The sequence below is a fragment of the Morone saxatilis genome, unplaced genomic scaffold, assembly GCF_004916995.1.
Source record: "Morone saxatilis isolate NCDOM2014 unplaced genomic scaffold, NCSU_SB_2.0 Contig24, whole genome shotgun sequence".
NCBI classification, from domain to species: domain Eukaryota; kingdom Metazoa; phylum Chordata; class Actinopteri; family Moronidae; genus Morone; species Morone saxatilis.
This window is the reverse complement of record NW_023339807.1, coordinates 7,724,188-7,750,505: the sequence shown is the minus strand read 5'-3', so window position 1 is coordinate 7,750,505 and position 26,318 is coordinate 7,724,188. Positions and strand designations below refer to the sequence as shown.

Here is a 26,318-nt window from a genome sequence, read left to right as displayed (position 1 = left end):
TAGTGAAGTAAGAAAAGATTGGGCAAAAATTGCTGTGTCCAGATGTGCAAAGATGAGATTATTCAACATAGGCTCACAGCTGTAATTACTACCAAAGGGCCAGACCAATTTTCTCATCATATTCAGATAGAAGACTATTTTGGCTGAAGTGTTTATGCTACTGCTTTACTCTGCAGCACAGTGTCCGTAACAGCACATTGCTGGCCTTCTTCTATCAGGGAACAACTATAACTGTCACATTTTGTACTTCATGTTTATCAAATGCTAGTCCTAAAGTCGCACTACACAATACTTTTTAAATTATTAAAGGATCTAAAGACTGTGTACTGTCAAAAGGGTCACTTCTCGTGACAAACCCACAAACAAAAATTATCACCAACTCTGTTGTTTCCCTCAGCTCTTGGCAGCCTTTAGCATGTTTTAGCTCATTGTTTTGGTTTTTTGCACCTCAAATCCATTCTCATAAGACTTGTTTTTAACAGCAGGCAGCTAAACTCAATACCTGCCCAACCACCAACATAAAAAGTTTGCAAGTAGCTTGTGAACACTGAAGCATTTAGCCTCAGGAGTTGGTGGAGACCAAAACAGAAGTACAAGGACACTGAATATTGGATTGGCAGTTATTTATATGTGTACATAATGATGGGATACAATGTATAAAGATTGGTTGTTTGAGGATGTAAAGTTGAATCATTTTAGGACATTCGATAACTCTTTTTGTTAACATACAGTAAATGACCATGACTATTTTAACTGCAACAAACAGTAGCTTGTATCTGAGAGAAGAGTTCAGTTGCTGTACTAACTTTTATTGTGTCCCAGAAGAATGCTTTCCTTAGTGATGCTACAATAAACAGTGAATTGCCTTGACATTGCTGATTTTGTCTTGTCCCTTTTTTATTGGCTCCAGACCAATACTTTACAAATCTGTGCAGCCGGGGTTGCATTTGTAGCCAGACGCTGACAGTGGTGAGGAGTGGGATTCATATGGAACATATTGTCGTTGTTATGAGTGGTGGAGGCTGTCCAGCTGCCTACAGAGCAAGAAATGTACAGGATCATATGGTCAAAAACCACAGCGCTGTTACTCTCCACAGCGAAAACCCAATCTCTCTCTCTCTCTCTCTCTCTCTCTCCTACTCACACAGACACACACACAAGCACACGAGACAAACCTCGCACATAAACAAATGGATGCACACAAGGACACCCAGCAGGCACACACACAAATCACCCACACTCGCTCACATGCACGCACAATTAATGCTGATATAAATCAACTGCCCAATTTTTTGTTGGAGTGCAGAACAATTTTTTCCGAAATTCCACAAAATGATCTGCAGTAATTTATGGTGTGTTTTCCACCGAGGGGAGTGATACCGGGTTCTGGGCTGTAAACGTTGCTCTGCCATGTTTATTTTCATTTCATTTTGTTCTGCCTCTACTAACACTTTACCTTGGTGATTTAAGGAGGCTAAGAGTGGTTTTGGAAAACAACCAGCTGGCAGTATGTGAAAGTGTGTGTGTGTATGTGCATGTCCTCCAACGTATTAAGCTACTGAATCCTCTTCTACTTCTTTACTCTGTTCTGCAGTATGTTTGTAATAAGGTGTGATGGGAAGGTTCACCTGTGGTACCCTGTACACCTGTCATCTATATAATTACTCAAATTTTCTTGAATGATTGATTACGATTACACAACATATTTTGCAGCTCTAAGAGGTCAATTCTAGAGTAAATCCACCGTTACAAAAAAAAGGTCTGTTAGTGACATACTAACAGACCTTTTTTTGTTGTCCTCTGTTGTCTACATACTGTTACAGAAACTCCTACAATATGTTGATGTTATATTATGTTATATGTTGATATGTTCTTGAATTTCCCTTGGGATAAATAAAGTATCTATATATCTATCGATCGATCTATCTATCTATGTAATAGGGATGAGTGAGAGCACCATTATCTATAGTTGTATCTGTTCAACTAACTAAATTATCTATTTTCTTATCCGTACACTGAATGGGCGGGGCTTAAACTAGACGTGGGTGGGATTAACTGAATTTATTTCAAGCCTAACACTGATATGGCATCAGAAGTTATTAGATTAAATTATTATTAGAAAAAGCCTCAGAATTGAGATTCAGAGCAATGTTTTATATTTACAAAACAAGCTTTTTTAATTAAAAGTTCCTATATTTATTGTTTATTAGAAGACACATTTTGACATTGTATTCTGATTATATCTGTGTTCATGTTTATGTTTCAGTCGAGTACACTACTGTGTCAGCTGTACTGTGCATTTTTGCATTTTCTTATTCAAACTTGTCTTTTTTGTTTGTTTATTTTTGAGAAGTTACATACATTCAACTTAAACTAGTTACTGTATATTTTATCATAACCTGATTTGGAACAATTAGGCTAAATTATCTAAATTAAGTCAAAGTATAAAATTATAAGAAGAAAATATTTGCAAGGATTTTGAAAGCCATTCTCTGCTTTTGCTTACTTAAAAATTGCATCTTGCAAAAATTTCATCTTTTAAAAAAGCTCAGTAATTTCCTTTAACAGCTGGACATTGTAGTACAGACAATAATTGTTGTCGAGATCAACTCATTGTCGGCTTTGTTTTTCATTTGTTGACAATAAGAAAAATAACATATAATATACAAATATATAATTCCTATAGTTCCTATATTTAAACAGGTAACATGTGATCAATGGTTGAAAATTCAGGCGTCATATCCTGTAACTGTAAAGATGTAAAGAAGACCGGGCTACTGACTGATTTGCAGTTCACTCAGTGCCAAAGCCCATAATTTGAAGCACTTTTTCTTGGTTCAACAGGTAAAAGAAAGAGTTCATTAATCTCGCACATACTGTACGCTGCCAGCTGCCACTCAGTCAGTCGGTAATTGTCGCTCTTCAGTCAGCCAGTCAATCCCTCATTCTGTCAGCCATGTTAGCCAGCTTGTCAGCACCCAACTAGCCCATCAGCTAGTCAGTTAACTAAACAGTCGAGAGGATAAAAAGAAAAAACAGCCATTCAGTCAAATCAGATCCCATCATGCCGGTTAAGACTAGTTTTCCTTAAGGAAATCTGATTAAGCACAAAATATAAAGCGAACGAAACAGGAGGCTGCATGAACCATGTCTGGAGCATACACGCACACAAATGTGTGTGTGAGTGAATGGAGGAAGATATGTATCTGTGTGTCTGTGTGTGTGTGTGTGTGTGTGCAGGCAGATCCCGGAGTTATTTTCTGTAATACCCCCAGTTTCATTTCAGGTTTGGTTTGGGTCCAGGTGGTTGGCTTTAATGTAGTCCAGATGGGAGACGCAGAGCGCAGAGTGGCCAGAGTTTTCCAGAGTTTCGGTCGAACCAGGGCTTTGCTAATAAAAGCAGAGGAGATTTTCACAGTTCCGCAGACAAAACCTCGCATTCTAATTCTCGAGGGGGAACGGAGAGCGAGTGAGACCGCAATGTTATACTTTGTTTTTATTAAAGGGGGTGATTGACAGCTTGGAGGGAATTTTCCAGCATTAAACCAGGGGTCTTATTGGAGAGGACAGAGCAGAGAGCACAGGGACCTGGCGAAGCAAAGCAACGCTCTGGCAAGCTGCTACTGACTGAAGACTTGGCTTCTCTTCATATTCTCTCTTTCTTACCATCTACTTCTTTCTCTCTCGTCTATCTATAAATGAGGAGAAGATTGCTGTAGTCTGTACCTGCTCCTCTACCCCCCCCCCCCCCCTCCACTCCTCACCAAGGCTAGTTCCCTCATTGACTTCCTCTGTTTTCTTGTTTTAGTTATTTCACCTTTCCTTGCTTTCAGCTTTCTCTTCTTTTTGGTTTCTTGTCTTGTGCTTAACTAGGATGCGTGAAGTTTGCACTCTGGGAAGGGCCGCACGTGTTCATTGTTGGATCCATACACGCCTGCTTAGAGGCTAATAAAACTTGAAGTGCCTCCTGATTCAGAGCCTGTAAAAGGATGAAACACTTGCAGCACTCATAGCCTTGTGTGTGCGCGTGCCTTCATACATACACCTTAGGCACCTCAGGGTGTGGCTCAACCTCCATCTATCTCAATATCAATCTATCACCAGCCCAGATCAAGTAGAACAGTCTGCATAGGTCGACCAGTGTTTCTCATAGTTGACAACTTAATGCAGGAATGGAGGAAGAGCTCAACATCACCTGCAGTTACCAGATATTCTGTTTTCTTTTGGTTGCTAATATTTCATATGTCTCCTCTGATTGTCAGCTGGCGGTCACTGAGCCTGTAGTTGGTTAAGGTCTGGCTCTGTTTTCCATCCCTCACAGCACAGAGCTGTTATGTCAAATGTAAATCTCTTTAGCACAGTATAATATTTCAGTGTAGGTAAATATATTATTTTTTCCAAAATAGCAAAATGTGCTTTCTACTTTACAGTAGTTTTATTTGGAAAATTGTGTTTCTTGAGGACTGAGTGTGTAAATCCATTTAATTATACATTTTCTAACTGCACAGTTATTCAGCTGTACCTGTTGCTGGGTCTGGCTCTGGTTTGGCATAGGATCAAAAATTGGTGCCCTTTGGTCTTCCCTTGTAATTATAAACGGGGAACCCTGTCCAGATTTGCACACGTGAAACTATGGCAACGGCATGGCCGCCAGTGTCAACATCACGCTCTGAGAATTAACATTTATGCAATTAATCACTGGTCCATAATGTGATTAGTGCTTATTTTTCTTAAATTTCCTGTTTTTTTTAGCATTTTCCTGCCAATATGATTATGTTACCATTGTCACCTTTCTCTGACTTTCCATTTTGGCTGTTTGTGACCAGACTGTGCATTCAAAAAGAGCATTTAAGTAGTTGTTGTCCCTTTTTAAAGCTAGAATGCGACAATAGAAAAAGCTAAAAACATATATCTACTCTTTTTCTGCCAAACTGGCAGAAACCCCCACACCTGAAAGCTATGCTGCCGCTGGTGATGTTCATATTAACAATAGTCTACAACAGCTCTGTGAGGGTGGACAGCAATGCTCTGAGCTAAATGCTAATGCCAGCATGCTAACACGCTCACTATACCAATGATTCCTGATGGCTTTTAGCAGGTATCATGTTTACCATGTATGTTAGCTTTCTAACATTTGCTTCAACAGACCAACAGATTAACAGACAGTTGAAATGCCCTTTAGATGCGGCCCTGAAAGGTTAAAATAATCAATTTATTAAATGAAAGGTTTTAAAGGACAGGACAACGGTTGTCCTTTGAACCTGTGCAGTTTTGGTCTCTTGGTCATTTTCTCTTTGCTCATAAGGGTATTTTCCAGACAGACATTAATACTGAGTCTAGACAGTCGCTGTCAGTTACCAGTGAAAATTCTACTTTAAAAAAGGGGGAAAACCAGAGGAATAACAATGGAGGAGCACAATGGAGAAACAATCATTGGCACAATCATCTACACAGAACATCAGTTTTCATTACCTGGCCAGATCACCCTTAACCACAAACTTCAGGGCATGAAAGGATGCCTGACAAGTGGAGCTGAAGAGAAACAACTGGCCTTTTAAATTCAGGATGTGTTCAAGAGACAAAACATTATGCAACGATTACAACATTTCAGGCGATGAAAAATGCTGGTGCTTTAGTGCTTCTAATGCTCAGTCCAGCTATAATTTTCAAGTGTTTTTGTGATCATGTTGGATCAGGTGACTTAATATAATTGATGATTACACGTGTGATGAGCACTTAGTGGGCGTACAGTAATAAACAAATACATGGACACACATTTGGACACTGCAACTTCACTATTGTAAAACACACACAGTCATATACAATCATAGAGGTTTCCATGGTGGTATCCTCATGAGCAGGAAATGTCTTTTTAACAACCAATTAAAGGTGAGCCAGGCTGCTAGCTTACAAGAGGAATGTTTACACAGAGGAGCTTTTTGAAAGAGAGAAAGGGAGGAAAAAGATTCATCGTGGGGGAGAGAGAAGGGAGAGATAGAGAGAGAGAAGAGGTAAGAAGAAAGCTGGAGAGCTGAATGAGGTAGAGTCCAGGATTTGGCACTTTCACAGGTGTGCACAACAGGGGGTTCGAGGAGGAAGGAGTCTGTGTACGTGTGTATGTGTGTGTGTCAGAGTGTGTGCATGAGTGTGTGGAGCTGCCAAACTGGCCACCTGTCTTTCCCTCGTTGTAGTTTTAGTGTTTCCTTTCATCCGGCCCTCAGCAGCACAGCTCCCACTTGGAGCAGTTAGCCTCCTGCCGTGTGTGTGTGTGTGTGTGTGCGTGTGTGTGTGTGTGTGTGTGTTTGCGTAGCTTAGGTCCCAGTTGGGTTAGAAAGACTAATGTTCCTAAAGGTGCATTTCGCTCTTTCCTCCACATTTTTATATCTTTGTTCTTTATGTTTTATTGAGACAGTTCGAGTGGAGGCAGGAAGTTGGCCAACAGGCCTACAGAGCAGGAGAGGACACCAGAGGAAACTTCTGCTCCAATGTCAACAGGAGGTCATGCTTCAGGAAAAGCACTGCTACCTATCCATCTTTAATTAATAGACCTTATTCATCTGGGTACCATCTGAGCGCAAAAACATGGATGAGTTGGAAAAAAAACAGGAAGTGCTCCTGTCTCCTCCACTGATTCTGATGTTATGACAGTTGAAAAATGTAGAAATGACTCGTTTATGCTTTTGAGAATTAAATCCAAGAGCCGGTCTAGACTTATTTATAAAAGCTGTCATGGTTACTAAAAACAAATTTGATTTGAGAATTATGAGCTGCACATTCAGTTTCCTACTCACCAGTTACTAAGTCTGTATTGGAGGATGGAGATAAAGCAAGTATCCCATGAAGCCAAGCAGTTCCACAAGTAGTCAATTTGAGGATGCACAAACAAATATTTTTATATTCACAATGCCTCAAAGGACTTTGTGGACCTGTTGCTGGTACTGAGGAACCCACAAGTACCGGTAATTATTGCCCGACTCTGCCATTACCCCCATCTCTATTTTCTTTTCTTTTTTTCATTCATTGTTTTGGTTGTTTGGCTTACTGCTGGTTCACTCTCTCCACTCTTATAGTGTTGTTTTCAGCCACAGCAGGCAGCTGTACACCTGCCCAGTGGAGCATTTAGAAACTAAGTTATTTCAGGCAATGGTGGAGACCAAAACAAAACTAAAAGGAGAATGAATGTTGGATTTGCACTCCAAATTAATGCTACTCTTTCTCTGTGTCTGCTGGATGTGTAAATTGTTTCCTAATGTTTGTATATACATATATATATACAACATCCAATATAGCATCAAAATAAAAAAAGAGAGTGAGGGTACAAGGACAAATGAATGAATGTTATTATGGGGAAATCAGCTCAGCTGTTTGTGGGCACCTTGACTGTAAACCACAGTTGCTAGCCTGGTGCTAACACTGACCACTAACCACAACAACATGTTGTAACTTCAGTTTCTACTGTTTCATTAACTTAAAGCCATTAGTTTGATCGACTAAGGAAAGTCACTTTTAAATTTACTTATTTTTAAATCAAGTAAATTGTCATTAGAAGCGTTACTCCTGAAGCCTGGCGGCCTTCATATGATCCATGTGCATTGTTTGGGACATTTTGTGAGGACACTCAATGTGCAGTAACAGAAGAGTAACAGAAGGAGTAAAATGGGATACAGAGAACATGACCTGCAGCTAACCACAACTTGCAGTGAAAAATAACTTTAAAGGGATGTATTATCATCTCCATGATTCAGGCTCACATGTGCAACAGGAAAATATGGCGGGATAATTACTGTTATTGTTGAGCTCACCAGAGAACATAAACACTTTCTGTGATGTTTTCTTTCTTATGTGATTAAAATAGATCAGAAATTTGTGTTTTCAGTATGTTTTCAGTATGTACGCTATTACTACCTCCCGCCAGCTCTCAGTTATATTCCAGATATGTTTTATTTATCTAAATCGTCTTCAGGCTACATCCACCACCCCCTCTGGCACTGGTGCCACCTCAGACTCTGCTAATGCCAGGACAAAAAGCTGCTTTTTATTACTTCAGCTATCAGTGTTCACATGCCAGATTTCCATGGGGGCATCTTCGTCAGAGACTATTATATTGATAATAAGAGCCAGTCGATCATCCAACCTCCGGTTCACCTTGGTCCAAAACCGCCCACTTAAATTCACCGCAGCAGTCTGCCCTCTCAGCTGATCTGTTTTCATCAATGTAAAATACAGAGATCATTAGACAGCTAAGCTATATCACAGATCCTGCTGCCTAGTGCAAGTTTGTGCGTGCATGTGAGTGTGTGACCGTACATGCATGCATACGTCCATCTATTTGTGCATATGTAAGTTCATCGGCGTATGAGTGTGTAAATGGTCATCTGTGTGTGTGCTAAATTGTGCGTGTGTAGGCGTTGGGGGAACCTGATCTGGTCTGTGTGGGAGGAACCAGTTCCTTTTTCCCCCCTCTCTGCTGCTCAGACAGACCTGCTAGAGAGATCAGACTCTCAGACTAACTGGACCAGAAGTCATTAGGATACACTAGACACACAGCGCTTTTTTCAAAGCTTTTGCTTCCTTTTAAAAAACCCTCAGCCGTAAGATTATCTACGTCTCATCGGCTCATAATAGAACTAAGATCTTTTAAACAAGACGCACGGCGCTTTTCAAACCTTTGTCTCAGGAACTAGCGAGCAGCAGGGACCACTTACTCCAAAACTGTGCCCTGAGATTTAGTCTTTTGTTTCCCGGTGTTACGTTTGGGGAGGAAAAACCTGCTCTGGCACTTGAGTTTAAAGGGCATTTCAAGCATAATGCCAGAGCTGCATTTTGTCTTTGGTATAAGCGATTCTCCAGGAAGGATTTTCAACTATCTTTAGTTCATTATTTGGCTGCAATTGTTGTTTTTTTTGCTAGACTTCATAAAGCATGCTAGCAACTGTGAAACTGTATTTTTCAGTCTTTCTCTAGTCCCAAATTTAAATCTACACCTTTTCCCCCCTTCATCACCTTTGTGAGTTATTTCATTAACGCGGGTGTCCTTTACATGACATCACTCTGAGGAACAGTCAGACACATTAACTCTAAAACCGTCTGCAAGCATTCGGTACTGTTTATAGTTTAGGGGTGTTTGTGAGATTACACACACAATAAATCAGCTTTGATTTTCAGGGCTGCCTCCTCTAAAAACTGTGTTTTGGCAGCGTGATCAAGTTTGAATTTTTTGTTAGTTGTTTTTCTTCACCGGGCACTTGTCACATTGTAGGAAAAACCTCCATAATTGGCACCTCGGTCGCAGAAACAGCTTGTTAGCATTGTTAAAAAATAATTTGGAAACGGCAAACCGGTACAGCACAGGGGTTAGCCTCCATTAAAAGAACGGCTCATTTACATTTTGCTTAATGGTGGAAAATAGCTTGAGAAATACTGCAGTTATGTGGTTTTAAAAAGCTGAACACCATAGACTGTATTAATGGATTCTAACTCTTTAAAACCATTTTTCTAATAAAACCTATAGTAACTATGAGAAGAATCCTAGAAAAGAAGAACATCTCTCACATCAGCCATACAGTGCAACACTTTCAGTTAACAACTTTGGTTTCCCTGGAATTGGATTTGTACGTTTTTCTGCAAAACCAGAGAGAAAACGCAACATGAAGTCCTTCGGTTTTCTTAAAATGTGACAATTTAAAGAAAAATAGGGGGCAACATTCCACATCGCTAATGCCCTGATCATTTTCCATAAAGGCAGTGGACAGATTCTGAGAAAACAGAGCAGAGAGATGCTGAAAGAGTGGGACAGAGAGAGTGTGGGATGGAAAGAGTGGAAAAGGTAGCGAAAAGAAAAATAAGAAAAGAAAAATGGAGGAAGGAAGATAGATAGATAGATAGAAAACCAAGGTAAGGAGAGGGTAAGTGGTGCGTGGCTACACACGCTGGAAAGCCATCACCAACCAGACTCTGGCCAGTGGCACTCTGGGGAACAGAAAGGAAGAGCAGAGGAGGAGAGGAGGAGAAGAGAGAACGAGCATGTGGAAAGGTAAAGAAGAGGACAGCGAGGGGACACAGGCAGATGTCCAAGCAGCCATACCTGCAGATTCAATTCTGATCCCCCCCCCTCTCTCTTCTGCTCGCCTTTCCTCTGCTCCTCAAAACCCCTCTAGTCTGCCTCGTCTTAAAACCCTCTCTGTCTCTGTCTGCTCTGATCTTGGTGCCCCAGAAGAGAAGGAAGAAAGCAAGAAAGAAGGAGTTTGTGACAGAGAAGACACAGAGAGAGAGAGACAGCCAAACGTAAAACAAGGTATAAGGCTGATGTGAGCTACAGGTGTAGCCACTGCAGAGCTTCTACTTAAGCTTGCTGTACTTCTTTTGAAAAGGAATTGATTCGAAACGTCCAAAATGATCCCTCCCCTAGTTGCCTGAATGAGCAATAGTATGATGAAACCACCATTTGGTATTAAAATATCTGTGTGGTGTGGGATAGTTTCACAGTGGAAACTTTTATGATGTTTATTGGTTGGAGCTAGGGAGGATTTGAGAGTAAAAAATACCACCAACATATAAATGAACTCCCAGATATACAAACACTTTATTGGTCATCTTGAGTTATTTTCCAGCATTAAGAAATTTTCAGATGATTATTAGAAATAACCAATACCACAAAAGTTCCAGCATGTTTTCTATGATGCCATAAATTGTGTCAATAGCCAATGTGTTGCACCTTTATACCTTTCATTACTTGTCATGAATGTCAATGCCGGTTAAATAACATAGTTTCATTATATAATGTTATGTCACATAAATATACATTTATATTTCAGTTTACACATTAAGAACACACAGCTTTTGATGAATACAAATCTTTCATAGGTTCTGTGTGTTTTTTGATCATGTGCCATAAGTTCCTTAGACTCTGAACATAGAGTCACTGAGTCTTTGAACAATTCAGTAAAATGTCAAAGTGTTGTTGAAACGGTCTTCATAATCATGTGAAAGCCCTTTAAAAGTACTGTTCAACTTTTCAGAAGTGTTTCACATGTATTTGAAAACACCCTAAAAAGTAAAAAAGTTCTTGTAAAGTGATATAAAACGTTTTTTTTTAAAAGAAGAAATGCTTGGTAAAGTTCCTTGAAAAGTCCTGGAAGTGCTAAAGAAGTCCTTCAAAGGTCTTTGAAATGCATCACAAGTCTGACAAGTCTTCAAGTTGCAGTAATAGTAAAATCACAGAAAGTGCCGCCAAAGTGACGAGACTTTCATCCATGTGGTTTGTGTCCTCATTGTTAACTTCTGATGGCCGTCTTCCGATCTCTGTCTTTGTTCTGAAAGAGAGAGAAACAACATCTCATAGCATCGAGGATTCAACACTGAAGTCACTTTAAAGGAATAGTACAGCTTAGCTTAGCATAAAGTCTAGAAACAGTGGGAAACAGCTAGCATCGGCTCATAACTTCCTGAAAATCGCTTTAAAGTAGACGTTAGGAAAATGTTACCTCTCGATAGAGGCTAAGCTAGCTGTTTCACCGTCCCCAATCTTTATGCTACGCTAAGCTGACTTGCTGCTAGCTGTACAATAACTTCATATTTACTGTACAGACCAGAAAAGGTTAGAAGGTTGGAAAAGAAGATGCTAATACTTAGTCATTTCCATATTGAGTCAGTTTTATCGTACTTGTTTGGTTTTTTTATAGGTTCCTTCTGCAGGTATAAACACACTCCACCAACTTTGATTAACTGATTATCAAATTGTCCTCCCCCAAATATCTAAATATGCTTAACAGGTGGTTAAGAATGCTGTCTTTGATGTCAACCCGTCAATATATTGTCATGAAATGGGAAAATACAGTGCATGTTGTGGAAATAGATCCTTTTTTTTTACTGCAATCACTGGCACACTACATTTATGTGGTTTTGTGCTATATGCACTTCAGCAGGGTTGAAAAAAGTAAATTAACCTTGACTGCGCGCAGTAAACTCCCTCAAACACATTGTGCACAGTAGCATTCATGCTGTACGTTAATTGTGGCGGTGGTAGCTAACTTTATTATAGCCTGAAGAGTGACATCATGAGCAGATGTATGACAGCCCTGCATGATATGCTTTTCATTTATCTGTGGTATCAGAACACAGAGGCCTTGATTTCCTGGCTGGTGAGGAAAAGACTTTCTCTATCTGGCCAGGAAAATAACATCACATTTTCCCTCCTCACCTAACCTCTGCTCTGCTCACTTCTCAGGCCATCTACCGCACGCTTTCCAAGCTACAGTCGAGGGATTTCATCAAACACACCATTGAGTGATATGCGACACACGTCATCCCTGTTTTACTAATTACTTTGCAAGGTTTGATTAGCTCAACTGGCAAAAGATCTTAGGCCGAAACCTCATTTGTGGTCAACAAATACGTAAAAAACAAATCCTCTCTTCATTCTTTTTGCAAGTGAAAACAGGAAAACTTTTTGTAAAAGTATACGAAGTTTCTGGGTGAATATTTCTTACTGGAGTGCAGATAAACGTCTCTGAACTCCTGTCCTCTCCTGACTTTAACTTTTCCCTTCTCATATCGTCTTGACTAACGCTCAGTGCCGCCCCCACCTCGCCTTCCTCTCATCAGCCGAACACCTGTTACACATTTCCTCTCAGACCGTACACCAAGTGTAGGTGTTTGGAAAAATCCATTTGACTGACATCGACAAAGGTGGGTAGGTGTTTGGAAGGGTATCAGGCGGTAATGAGAGTGAGATCATAGGATTTGGACAGGAATCGGTCCTCCCACTGATTGAGGTGAGTTCGAGGAGACACGGGAGTTATTATTGTCAATACTTCCTCCAGCTGGACTGAGAGCACAGGATCCTTATTAGTTTGCTATTATCTAGACGTGAGCCATTACCATTATGTTGTTGGCTGTATACGAGTAGACATCTTTTATCTTTTATCTATAGACACACCACCAGTCCTCTGACTGTGTTTCTCTGTTGAGATGTGTCTACAGTAGCAGAAATATTTCTGAAAAACACCAAAAGTTGAAGGTTAGATTTTAAGATTGCCTCATATGGTCACTGGAGGTTTATCTACACGGTATTTAGCACCAGTAAGTTATATAACCAGTCAATAATTATCCTGCAAGAAATCCATCAAAGAACAGAAAAACAGAATTACCAGATTAGTTGACTTAGTATACGAAAATTCATTTCAGCCACAAGATTGTTATTTGTTTTGTCTTGTTTTGTGTGAAAGTTAATATTTTACTACAGTTGTGTGTTGTCTACTCTTGTGTGTTTACCACATGTTTTCCAAATGTCAAATGAAAGTTATTATAACATGTTAGAACCCTGTCTCCTAGAAATTACATTCATTAAATACTCATTTGTAACAGCCAGTACAATTTAGAAGAAATGTCATGGTTCCCACTTTATATTTTTATATCAACACATCTACCAAGTGACAAAACGTTAATATTGAACCAACGTGCAAATTGTTCAATGACAATGTATTTGAGTATTTTTTTCATTCTTACAATAAAATCAATATCTGCCGATAACAACTGAAGCATGATTTATCTTTTTTCCAGTGACATGAATAGGCACACACATTACATGATTAAAGTTAGAGAAATACAGTGATCTCAGTTAAAGCCAAAGGTGACTTTAGGTACGAGAACATTATTAACATTTAATTAAAAGCACAATCTTTTCCTAATCTTACCGAAAGTGCTTTGTTGCCTGAACTTGTTGCACTTACTGTTGCACTACTGTTGCACTTCCTTCTCTTAAAGAAACATTTCCAGGGAATGTAATCCAGGCAGCAATTACTGCATGTTTGTTTTTAATAATTGATAAAACAAATAGGTAGTTTGAAGTTCGATGGTCATTAACCAAGAGCTTTAAACCTTCATTCACAGACGCCATCATATACTCTACATGCATGGCATTGTCTCTCTAATTGTGAGTAAGTTTCACACACATCCTGGAAAACGTTCGGCCTCACTATACTTACACAAAATTTGAAACAGAGACAAGTGCAGCCATGCTGCACCGTGGAAAATTGTAGGGTAGTTATTGGTGGAAATAAAAATAACTGCGGCAGGTAAGAGAAAGTGGGTACAAGACAATTGGATGATTTACCAAATTACATCAAATTATGCAATGAAATCACTGGGAATCAGCCCACGGCTCACTGCGAGTGCTCGGCGGTCGTTTCGAAAGCACAGCTGGTGAAGGCGGTTCAGCTGGAGTGTAACTGGTTCAGTCAAAACAGGAGGAGGGGGGCTTTAAGGCTGGCCTGGTAGTCAAAACAATCTCCTGAAGACTAATCGGGCATGGTCGGATGACATCTCTGCTCTCTCTCTTTCTTTCTCTAAACACCCACCCACACACACACACACACACACACACACACACACAACACACATACACACAGACATACCACTGACTTCCCAAGGGGGTGATTTGTCCAACACTAATATGATTACCTGATGATATTTACTTTAGATACGATATGATGATATTACCACACTGGAACAATATTATTGTTTTATCAAGGCGAAAGGAGCGTGTTCTAACTTTAATGCGAAGGTAGTAAACACTCTTCACGGCATCTTATCAACTCTACAAATTCAACCTTCAATATTGTTTTTCCGAAACTCCATCCGGGCTGTTCTTTTACCTATAAATGTGGATTTTCCATGCACTCTCTCTCTCTTTTTTCCTGTGTTAAGCTGTTCTGTCAAATATAAACATCTAATTTAGTTTCTGGCTGCACAAAGAGAGGAATGACTGGTTGGAAAAAATAATTCCACTTGGGTACTGGCCCAACAATCGTATAAGGAGATTGGTATTCAACCATGAAATGAAAACTGGTAATATCCCTTTAGTTTATCCAGTGAAAATATGTGAATATGCGACAGTTCCCTGGAGTGTCTAATAGAAGCTGTAATTACCCTCATAAATGATCATCGATTAGAAGATTATAGACATATGTTAAAATAGTGCAATAAATAACACATCAGACTTTTAAATTAAGCTAACTAACACACCAAATAAGCCGCAGTCTGCCATTATGTGGCTTGGATACATCAGACATGTACTTCGTGTTCACTGTGGTTTGCTAATAAGCATCCTGATGGCTTCTGAAAAACACTCGATTTATCTTAGATGGCCTAATCAGATGTAATTCGCACCAGCCGGCCACACATGCATTTAATTGTTCCCACATTTTAATAATCGGTTATAATGACTCCAGAACAAGCCCAACTTAATTTTCACCAGTCTCTGATGACTTCATTCTGCTGTATTACGCTGCAGCCAGCACTTTATCATCAGCTCTAAGATGTGCACTCTGCAACAGCCAATGTGTCATTAGCTTCAGTAGATATTGTTTTAAGAAACTGCACAATCTAAAGTACCAATTTATGCGTTTGTCTGTGTTATAGATTTCTTTTAGATTTGCTCTTTGCCTGGCTCAGTTTCCTGCAGTTTTGTTTTAATCTGCTCCGTGAGCAACCCTTTCCCTACAGACCAAATGACAACAGAATGATAGTTTTGCTAATAGATTTTGTTAGTTATCTGACCCGACTTCTGCTGTTGGTGTTAAATTAGGGTTTAACTGCTTCCATCTGGGCTGAAAATATACAGACAGGTCCATGCATGGAGGCACACGTCATACACAGAGCCAGGCTCACACACACACATACACCGAACGTGAGGAAGAATATATTTGAAAATTGCCCACAGTATATTAGCCACCTTCGATGCACCTCATTAGCATAGCTTGAAATAAGAAGCAAACAGGCAAAGCTCTTCGCTCACAAGGCACAAGACATTAACTCCAAGTCAACACCGGCATTATCAGTAAATGAGGGTAATTTAGTTTTCATCTCTGACCTTGAAACGTCTACTTCATGCAAGTGACGTAGTGCTTTTTTCCAGTGAAAACAGACTAATAACCAAATGACTGTAAAAACCACAATCATTAGTGTGCTCTTGCACATGCCCTATACATGCATTTAAGCCCTCTTAAGGTGCACGCTTCATTTGATCTCTATAAAGAAGCAAAGTGTAGTTTCGGCACAGTTGAAAACCAACTGTCCAAACTGGAGGATAAATAGCAAAGTTGATTATCCCACTGAGTCGTTGGCTATTTCTCTGTCTCTCTTTCTCTCTTTCTCCAGCTATGTTTCCACAACTTCCTGCACACCATTAGTTAAGAAAGTGTTGAAAGCACAGTCGTGATCCAGGGCTCCTTAAGTGAGTAATCATATATGAGGTTTTTTTTCTTCTAGGTGTCTAGAAAGACGCAATGAATTGCCGTCTGGCTGAAAAGACTAGAAAAAATAGAATGAAATGCTTTTGATAAAAGCCTCTGAGTGTGGTGCACTGTACGCTTGTGTGTCAGTATTTCTATGGTCGTCCCTGCGTGTGTGTGTGTGTGTCACATGTGTGAGTGTGTGTGTTTAAGCAGCGAGGGCGTTTCACAGAGAGCGGTTTCCAGGCTTCTTTAACATCACCATCAAAGCTCAACGTCAATGTGTTTCTAATAGCAGCAGCTGAATTAAACACTGGCTGTACAGGCCTCAGCAGAGGATAAATCATTTACAGAACAATTAGCTCATTTGTTGCTCCGCTCTGCACTGCCAATGACTTCCAGACACAGAAAGCCAGTGAGTGTGTGTGTGTGTGTATGCTGTATATCTACATGGGCACAATGTCACTCTCTGTCACTCACATCCATCTTAACGTAAGAAACACACATATAAGAAACACAGATATATACAGACTCACGCTTTCTCTCTCTTACCCACACATAAACACATTCACATTTACTATCACACACAAACACCACGAGTACAGATAAGTCCGTTTCATGGTGCAGTTTTAGTGCCACTGTCTTTCCATACGCCCTGCTTTCCAGCCACCCACAAAAATCCTCACATATAAAAGTTTTACTGCAGCTCAGATGTAAATTAGACCTGTTTGTGGTATTAGGAGCTGTATACATCATTTGTTAGGTTTGCTGTTTCGGTAAATTTGCACTTAATTTCTTTTTCATTTCTAAAAATTCCAAATAAATAAGATTCCTTCAAGTTGGAATTAAATCAGGGTTGTGCCTTAAAACGCTTGTAAACCCAATTAAACCTAACCATCTCAAAGGAGCAGCAGTCTATTTACAGCGACCGCACCATAAGTATTATACTAGTTATATTTTTGCCAGATTTTTATTTTGTTTCTAAACATATAAATTCTCTTTTAATTTGTCAGATGAGCTTCTTTAATTTTTAAATATTGGAAAATGTTTGGACTTGTCATCTCCAGCTTAAAAGGAAAAAGTTCAGCATGATTGCTTTTACTGGCAGATGAATCGCCATTTCTGTTTACGTCTGCCGTTGAATTGAACTGACCCTCTCCCTGTTTCGGGCCAAAAGAAACAGGCCACACTTGCAGAGGAAGCTGTAAAAATGCTTCAAGCACTATAGCCTAAAGACAGCAAAGTAGGCAGATTAACACATTTAACAAAGCTTTTTGTTTTTGTTTTGTACTGTAGAGAATTCCTGAATAAACACCATCTCATCATCATTCAGTAATATTAAACTGATACTCATGTGGTGCCTTCACCTATAGCGTAAATAAATATACTGCAGATGCTCACCTGGTACGACACATTTCAAGGTCATTAAGGGTGACTTCTAGCAGAGATATAATAGAGACAATAACGCCACAATGATTACAGAAGCTGTAATCGTGCAGGTTTCCTGCTGCAGGTTGACCCCAGGCACCTGACAGTTGCACCGATCAGCAGAAGCAGAGAGGCCTAGCGCAGGATATCTGCATCAATCAACCAGACAGCACAGGGATTTAAGCAGCCCTTTGCTCACCTCAATCCTCTATCCTCATCCCTGTACATCTCATTTACAGATGTAGCCATCAGACATCAGCCATCATCCGTTTTTCTTTTACTGCATGTATCAAAGGCATCAGTTGGCCTCCAGTTTGTCCATGCCAAACAGCTGCGGCTCCACCCCAGAACTGTTTTTTTAAAAGTCAAAATCTGTCAAGGTATATGTGGACACTGGAGAAGAACTTGGCTTCTGATCAAAAGAAACTAAATAGAAATGTCTGACTCCGTTAGCAAACAACTAATATGCAGGAGAATCACTATGATGATCGCCACACTGACTCTGAGCAACAAGGCTGTTCAATAGGTCTCACTAGAAAACAAAAACAACAATATTTGTTTGTGCTTCAGGCTCACACTGAGGAGATTTCCACTGTTCTTCAATTGCCTTTTAACATTTTTCAAATTTTTTAAATAAAAAGAATTAACATTGTCACAAAGCCTACACCTCATATGTGGTTTTAACAGGACAGCGACAATGAGAAGCTCTTAATAATTTTCAGTCTTACTGTATTAGTTTCTGGAACATAGCAAGAAGACATAAAGAATAAATCATATATCATTCACCTGTATGAAATGAATTAGTAATCTTTCTAAATCAGTGCATAAAGTCACACAGATAATGATTAGTATTCCACTGAATATGTAACGCGCAACAGTATAGCCCTCTCTGTGCAGTAGTCATTACTAACAAGACTGTTTGTTTTGAAACAGTTATACTGTATACATACATAATAAGAGGAAATGAGCGTATACTTTTCTCACTTTCACCCTCTCCCACATTGGAAATAAGTGTAATTGAAGTGGCTGGTCTAAGCAGACCTGACAGCTGTGATGAACCTCAATGACCATAAAAACATACAAAGAGAGCACTCAGGACACAAAGTCTCATTTTACCTTCACAATCGTTTCCTCTCTGTAATCACCAGCACTGATTCTGCCCTTTAGCCCACTTAAATGCACTGTATAGCCACTTTTCCAGGGAAAATGAAATTTTCTCAGGTTCTTCCAATCAGAGTTAACCATTTATTTGCCAGGTGAGCTGTGGGATCCCCTAAGTCTGGTCACAGAAAATCACATGAAAAGACCAGACCCAGTAAAGGACTGAACCTACTGAAAAAAAGTCTGTTCAGAACCTGATATCACTTTGTTCCATTGTTGTATTTTTAAAAACACGTCAATAAGCCACAATGTTGCACTGGGTGACATGTTCCTTCATTATGATGAACATGAGCACTGTCGTTTATTTTGAGTCAGCCCCACATACAGCGCCCTGCTATTGTAAATACTAACTAGAGCACTAAATGTGTACTAATCTGCCGCACAGCTGGACCGCTGAAATTCACTCTTTACTCCTGTTTACGCAACGTTTGCTAAAAACTACAAAAACTGCCCTACTGTTTTACAAATGTACTGAGACTTTTTTTTGCCTCTTCGTGAGCTGCTTTTAAAGATTTATGTGTATTTGTGGAATTTGTTAAACGATGAGAAAAAATTAGAATAACACAATCAAAAAAGAACATTTTAAAGGAAATTTAATTAACTGGAACAGAGAAGGGAAGATTATTCTATATAATACATTATATTAAGTTATTACACTAAACGCACATAATGGGCATCTTCTTTGTATGGACTTTTGCACAAACCACATCAAAGTTAAAACATCTCAATCTTCCCCTAACTCATCTTTTTTCCCCTCATTTCTGATGGTGTAGACTTAGTTAGGGCAATCAATCAAAGGGTAATTAGGAGATAAAGATGACTTTCACTTAGGTTTACCTAATCAGTGCACTGCATTAACAGTAAAAGTACATTCTGCATCATACACAACAAAGAATAATGTGAACTGTTATTGAGCTAATGGGGAACAGCATAATGTGACTTACGTCAAGAGATAGACTTAATCAAAGTGCCTACAGTTGAAGGGTTTGACATGAGAAAGTTTCAAAATTGTTTTCTACCCAGCATGCATTTACAGGTCAGTCATGCGTCTGCAGCAGTGAGTTGACAGCAGCAGATAGTATTACACAGCTCCTACTGACAGCTCTGACCTCCACCAGGCTGATCGATATGCAGTGAGCTGAGGGAGAGGAGGGGGGCACGACAAAGGCTTGAAGAGGAAAAAGTGAAACAGAACGAGGAGTGTGCAAGGGTAAAGGAGGAAGGAAATAAAAGTGAAGGACTCATGGAGGACACGCTGTAGCGAAAAGAAAAGGAGACAGAGGAGAGAGAGCGAGACAGACTTGAGGCTTGCTATCTCCCAGCCGAGTGTCTGGGTTTCTGACGCTGAGGACGTCTAGGCTTTCACTCACAGCGGTTCAGAGGGGAGGCAGAGGGAGGGGGAGACACACACTGCTGAGACTCAGGTTATCCCCCAGCTAAAGGGTCTCTGGGTTTAGACACTGAGGAGGGTATTAGCTTTCACACACTGCTGGGGTAATGGGGGAGTCTGCCAGATGTCAGCTCCCTACCCATAAATCCTGCTAAATGGGCAGCGGCTAGGTTAGAGGGGGAAAGTTGAGTGGACGTCACCTCTCTGTCATCTTCTGTGCAGGCTGGTGGTGTTTGTTGAAGTCGGAGCTGCAGTCATATTAATTTGATCTCAGTCAGCTGATAGGAATCCTTCATTCGCTGCTATTTCTCTACAGACTGACGACTTTCTTATGCCGGGAGTGTTCTTGATTATGTCTATTTCCTGTGCTGAATCAATCAAATGTGAACTGAACTTCACACTGGATGAAGTTCTCCTCTTCTGTATCTCTATTAAGGTGTGGAGGGAAGTGTGGAAAAAGTACTTCAACGGCTACTCAACTATAATCTGAAATGCTATCTCTGACAGTGAAATGAGAAATTTAGAATAATTACCGATTTTTTTGTTGGTTTGTTTTGTGCAATACCCTGAATGTGCTTTTGGAAAACATTCCTAACACTTGCAGTATGTGAGTTAAATGTATAAAATGACAAGTCTGTGGTCTTGTGTCATTTAGTTTCAGTGGAACAAAGTCATTAGCAGTTCCGGTCTTTATGTCTCAGATCAGTTCTTCAGTAGTTATGATTAAAACCTTCTTGTATTCAGGGTGACGTCAATACATTCTTCAAATTATACACATGGTTTTGGATGAATTTCATCAGTTCCCGATCATAAATCTCACTCGCTGTATAAATACCCCTTGTAAACTTAAAATTCATATTTTTAAAAAAAGAAAGAAAAAACACCACAGTTGGGGTCAGACGTTTTTTTACGCAACGGCCGTGCACATCTTGTCGGTGTTACAGTGAAAAAGGATGCGTGTTGTTTGACCCACCTCTCATGCCTCTCTCAGTTCCTCAATCGCTGCTATTCACTGTAGTGTCCAGTGAGTTTCTAAAAGCACCTTGAACTTTTGAGCCACCTGCCCGAGTTGAACTAACTCCCAACAGAACCATAATACACAGTCCTTCACACCAAAAGAGGACTTTAAAGAGGTTCTGGTTTTAGTGTCCCTCAGCGCCAATCAGGTTTATATGCACAGTCACTGATCTCAGGTCAGCTTTAAACACCAAATTGACCCTAAAGCACTGCACGGTTTCCCAAAAGAAGCCTCACTCTATAGCATGATCAGCTTTCCCTTTGGCAAAATAAGGCATTTTTCTATCTATTTTTTTTTTATTGTGGAGAAAGCAATTCAATGCTCTGTTTATAGCATTTAAAAAGTAACTAAACACATGTATTGTAGTTATTATTATTAGATATTTATTATAGTTGTTTAGGTCACAAAGAGATAAACAAAAGCTGTAAGTATTTTCTTGCATGTGTTTTCATATTCAGTGCCATTTTAAAATAGTGGATAAAAGAGTTTTGTTGGAGAGTTTACTTGTTTCAGTCTTACTTTTTTCTTGCTTGTTGATTTATAACTTTCGTCTGCTCACCATTTTCCTCTGGTTGCTGAGGCAGAAAGTACAGATGTGCTTTGGCTGAGCTGATTGGTCAGATCCTCGTGGGGGGGAGGAGTTAACGTGGAAGAATGGCGGTGAGGGAGCGTGGCACGGCTGTCCATCATGAAGCCCCTCGCCCAGGAGCAAGACGTTCCCAAGATGACTGATGTAGCTGCTGGCCAAACGTAGTGTCTCGATCTTCGAAAGCTTCCTAATCATCAAATCAGAGCGAGATTCATGGTATTAATCAACACATGACATTTAAAAAGTGTATAACAATTTGAAAAAAAAATATTGTGCATTGTCGCAACATTGGTGCACTTTTTTATAGTATTTAAAAATAAGGTGCAACATATATACAACATATAGATAAAGATGCTAAATGTATGTAAATATGTAAATATTTTATCACTCCCAAATACTAACTCTATGACACATTATATAAATCCACTGATGATTAAAGGCAGTGTTGCCTCAATTAGATTACAGCCTTGACCCAAAAAATAATTCAATTGTGTTTAAAGGTGCCAAAGCTAGATCACTTATTTTTCTTCCCAGACGGAAAAACTGTATTTTTAGGAACATATTTGTGCATCAGACTAGAGCCAGGTTGACTCATGTTGCTCTGTACCTGTCTGCAGGCTCGGTGGGGATGAGTGTGCGCAGAGCTGTGAATGCTGTGTTGACAGAATTGGTGCGATCTCTTTCCCGCGCGTTGGCTGCGGTCCTTTGGCGGCCCTCCCCAGGAGGAGAGGACCCCGGAGGGCCGAGCCTCCCCACCATGGCCTCTACCCCGCTCCCAATTCCCTGGCACATCTTCCTCTTCCTGTTCACCTTGATGTGAAAGGCAGATGGTGACGAGGAGGACAGGCGGTAGGCAGAGTTGGAGGAGTTGGTGGTACGCTCTTCGGAGCCCGACCCCTCACTCCCATTCTCATCATCGTCTTCGGAGAGGAGGGCGATGTCGCCGTACAAGAAGCGGCCTGCGGGAGGCGCCGTGCGAAGCATGGCAAATGTCATCTTCACCACAACAAGGCTCTGACAGCTACTGGTCAATCCTTGTGAGACTTCCACTTATTGAAGTTCAACTTGTTTTTGGAAGCGGCTTAACAGTTTTTCTGTTGATGCTGCTGTCTAAAGGCGTCCACTGCTTAAACTGTTACTTCACCACCAACTTCTCTTCTTTGCTAAATTTGTTAAGCCAGGTGAGACGGACGTAGCCCTTATGGTGCTAAATTAGGCTTGGTTTAAAAGGTCAGCAAGTTGATCCTTAGTCAGTGGTCAAGAGCAACTTGACCTCAGAGCTGCTGTCACAGGTGGCTGCAGGTTTCAGGTCCCTCTTGTTTTTCTCTCTTGGTTTAAATGAAAACACTTCACATCCCAAAAGTCAGTTCTTCTTTCAGTTAATCCTTTGGACGAAAGCCAATTTAAAATGGCATTTTGAAGTCAAACGGCTGTTGATTTGTCCTCTTTACTTCTCTAAACCTCTTTCTTGGTCCTTTGTTTCTATATTTGTCTGTTTCAATCCCAATAGCACAAACTGCTCCCAGTCTGTGGCAGCTGTTTGACTCTCTCTCTTGCTGTTTATTGGTCTCTCTCTGCCTCTCTTCACGTCCTTCTCTGTCTCTGCCTCTTTGCTCCACGTGTGCCTGCTGTCTGAGTGTTTCCGTCTGCCTCGGGTCTTATAGCCTGTGGGAGGGCCGTAGGACTCCTCTGCTCCTCCTTCTGAGCGGTGAGGGTCCCTCGGCTGCTGTCTAGAAGCAGGCCAGAGAGACCGGAGGCAAGAGGCAAACCATCAGCGGGAGTTTGTTTTGGCTGCACGCTGGTGTGTTTCAGGGGAAATCCACCCTAAAACAGAACCTGCATCACCCTCATTTACTGAGTGGGTTTGGTGACCCTAATGACCACAGAGGCCTCTGAAACACACAATCCTATTAATATACTATATACATATTTAATTTCTTGGATGGCGTCTTAAAATGGAAAAGAAACAGATGTGAGTGCTGTCATCTGATGGGAGTAATAAAGCCATGATCTTTGACAGTTCAATCTAATAATATAATTTTGTCTCAGAAATCACATTTCTAAGACAAAACTAATTCCAAATCTGCTTATGTGTTGTTATATATTTTTGTTGTAAAAATATGGTCTAACTCTGTGAACTCAAAGTTATTTAACTTTATCAAAAGCCAGATCATGATCAAATTATTTAATAAAACATAATAATCTTCTGTAATATTTGGTTTTCAGGTTCTGACAAATTCATTCTGCAGACAAAAAAGCAGTCAAACAGTCACCTCAAATTTTCCTGTTTTTCCATGCTGGTTGAGTATGGAAGTATATTGATGACAAGATTTGAGAGAGCTTAAAATAATTTCTACTTCACGCTACTTCTGACTGCAAGTTAACATTTGAGAGTGCACAAGCACAGATTTATAAGAATAGGGCTAACCCAAACCCTCAGGGTCATGCCTTTTTAAAGTTGTTGCACCTCATAAATAATTCATAAAACTGAAAAAGAAGAAATAAGAAGACCCTACATCTGGTTCAGAAAAATCTAAAGTTAACACAATGCTAAAGCGACCACTACGATATATAGCTACCAACTACAACAACAACAACCTACTTTTAAAATACCTACAAATTGAAAGTGACTTTAATTATTTAGTTATTTAACATAAGATAATAATAATATAAGATTAATAATCAGATAATATGGACACCAAATACTGCTTTTTGTCTCCATCTGGTGGTTAAAAACACAACTCTCCCAGCTTTTATTTTGAAAGTAGAAGGAAGGGTGTAACAGGATGACCAAACTGAACAGAAGATGCTCTGCTCTCAGTTTGAGTTTAAGACTGCCAAAAGTGAGCATGTAGCTGGCTCAAATGTAGTTACACAATTTAAATCATCTGTTGGCGCACAAATCTGACTCTGCTCTTCTTGAAAAGTTGACTTGCAGACTGAGTAGCGCTCAAATTCGTTTTGTGCTAACTCAGATCTTTTGTCATTAATATACTTCAACAACAGAGCAACCAGCAAGACGACCAGCAAGAGGTAAGACTGGGATTTGGGTTTGCAAAAACGGATGTTTTGTACAACCACATTCTTGACAGCAGGAAGCTGAGAAGCTTGAGTGGTGAAGTAAGAGTTTGCCTTTCTCTCCGTGTCTTCTTTTCTTCCCTCTGCCTCCCCATCTGTGCTGCGTTTGTCCCTGGACAGCAGACTGGGAGGCGGGCAGCCGCAGTGCTGGACGGTTCAGCCTGGGCTCGTGGTTGAAGCCGGGAACTGGGTTTATTTGGCCACAGCGGAGGCCTTTTATCTGTATGAGCTGTGATGCTGGAGGGCCTGCAAGCTGTTTGCCCTCAAGGGATTCAGATTTTTGGGTGGAGTGTTTTGGTGATGAAGGGGAGGCTCAGGGGTGTGTAGTAGGGGAGCTGCTACTTTACTCACTTACACTCCCCTCTAATAATCTGTCTTACTCTGAAAGAGAAGGAAAAATTAGAGGAGACAGCAAAGGGAGCAAATACAGAGGAGGGAATAAAGAGAAGAGTGGGAGAAAACTAATGAGAGACAGAATGAAAGTGATCTATCTATCACTCTAGCGAGCTACAGATACAAATTAGCACATGCAACATTTAGGAAGCTCTCTTGGCAGAAATGGAATATAATATGCATGAATATCTTTTGTGTATGTATAATCACCTGAAAATAAGAATCCTTTTGTTTTTATTACCTTAGAATGAGCAGTTTTTCTCTACAGACGCCACAGGTCGCCTTCCATGGAGTCTGCCATGTTTAACTGCCATGTTTCTGCAATAGCCCAGAAGGAACAAACCAAACACTGGCACTGCACAGTTTCTCCTTTGCACTTGGAACGGGAAAGTGAAGCGAGGGAGTTGGAATCTGCAACTACACCGCTAGATGGCACTAAATGCTTACCACACTGGTCCTTTAGCGTAGAGGTGTTCTAGCTTATTTTTGAAAACAAGTTTCTCACTAGATTTTTAACTTTTGATACAGCGTTTCATTCCCAACTCTATGCTGCTTAAGTCTTTGGGATTTTATTATCCCTTGATTCGTGTAACTTAACTCTCATTTCCAAGGAACTGACCTACTTTAAATTGTTTCCTGCTGTCAACTGTACAGTGTTACAAGGTTGACAACCTATGTAAAAACTCAACAATGAGGTTATAATCTCAGTAGTTGCATTTATTGAAAACTCTAAACCAACTGCCATTGCTGGTATGCTTCTTTTGTGTAGATTGCAACAAGTAAGTGCTGCTGCTGAAAACTAATAGCACAATGAATCAATCTGTCAGTTACACAATTTACAGGTCAGCATTCTCACTCCTCTCTCTCTCTCTCTTTATTTCTCTTGTCTTTTTTCCCTCTTTGTCCTTATTTTCTCTCTCGTCCCTGCTCCTCTGTGTCTCTACCCTTCATCCACAGTCATGTGTTTATGCAATGTGGGTATTTAACTGTAGTGCAACTGAAGCCAATGCTGGTTGCAGTAGTGGATTA

At 40.2% G+C, this 26,318-nt stretch overlaps 1 protein-coding gene across 1 annotated transcript; it reads right to left on the bottom strand.

Moving 5' to 3' along the window:
• Window positions 1-10,563: 10,563 nt before the first annotated feature.
• On the bottom strand, window positions 10,564-23,499 carry LOC118335694 (basic helix-loop-helix transcription factor scleraxis-like). The gene is made up of 3 exons (XM_035672120.1): window positions 22,426-23,499; window positions 21,789-22,005; window positions 10,564-11,312 (listed from the first exon to the last, which is right to left on the bottom strand). The coding sequence occupies exons 1-3, from the start codon at window positions 22,812-22,814 to the stop codon at window positions 11,274-11,276; spliced, it is 645 nt and encodes a 214-aa protein (XP_035528013.1). The 5' UTR covers window positions 22,815-23,499; the 3' UTR covers window positions 10,564-11,273.
• Window positions 23,500-26,318: the final 2,819 nt, after the last annotated feature.

Bases quoted from the DNA above. Each gene is read 5' to 3' on its own strand.
- LOC118335694 (XM_035672120.1), bottom strand. From the start codon at position 22,814: ATGACATTTGCCATGCTTCGCACGGCGCCTCCCGCAGGCCGCTTCTTG. The intron at 22,006-22,425 runs GTACAGAGCAAC...TTTGATGATTAG, and splicing joins CCCACCGAGCCTGCAGACAG to GAAGCTTTCGAAGATCGAGA. The intron at 11,313-21,788 runs GTGAGCAGACGA...TCTCTCTTTCAG, and splicing joins TCAGCAACCAGAGGAAAATG to AACAAAGACAGAGATCGGAA.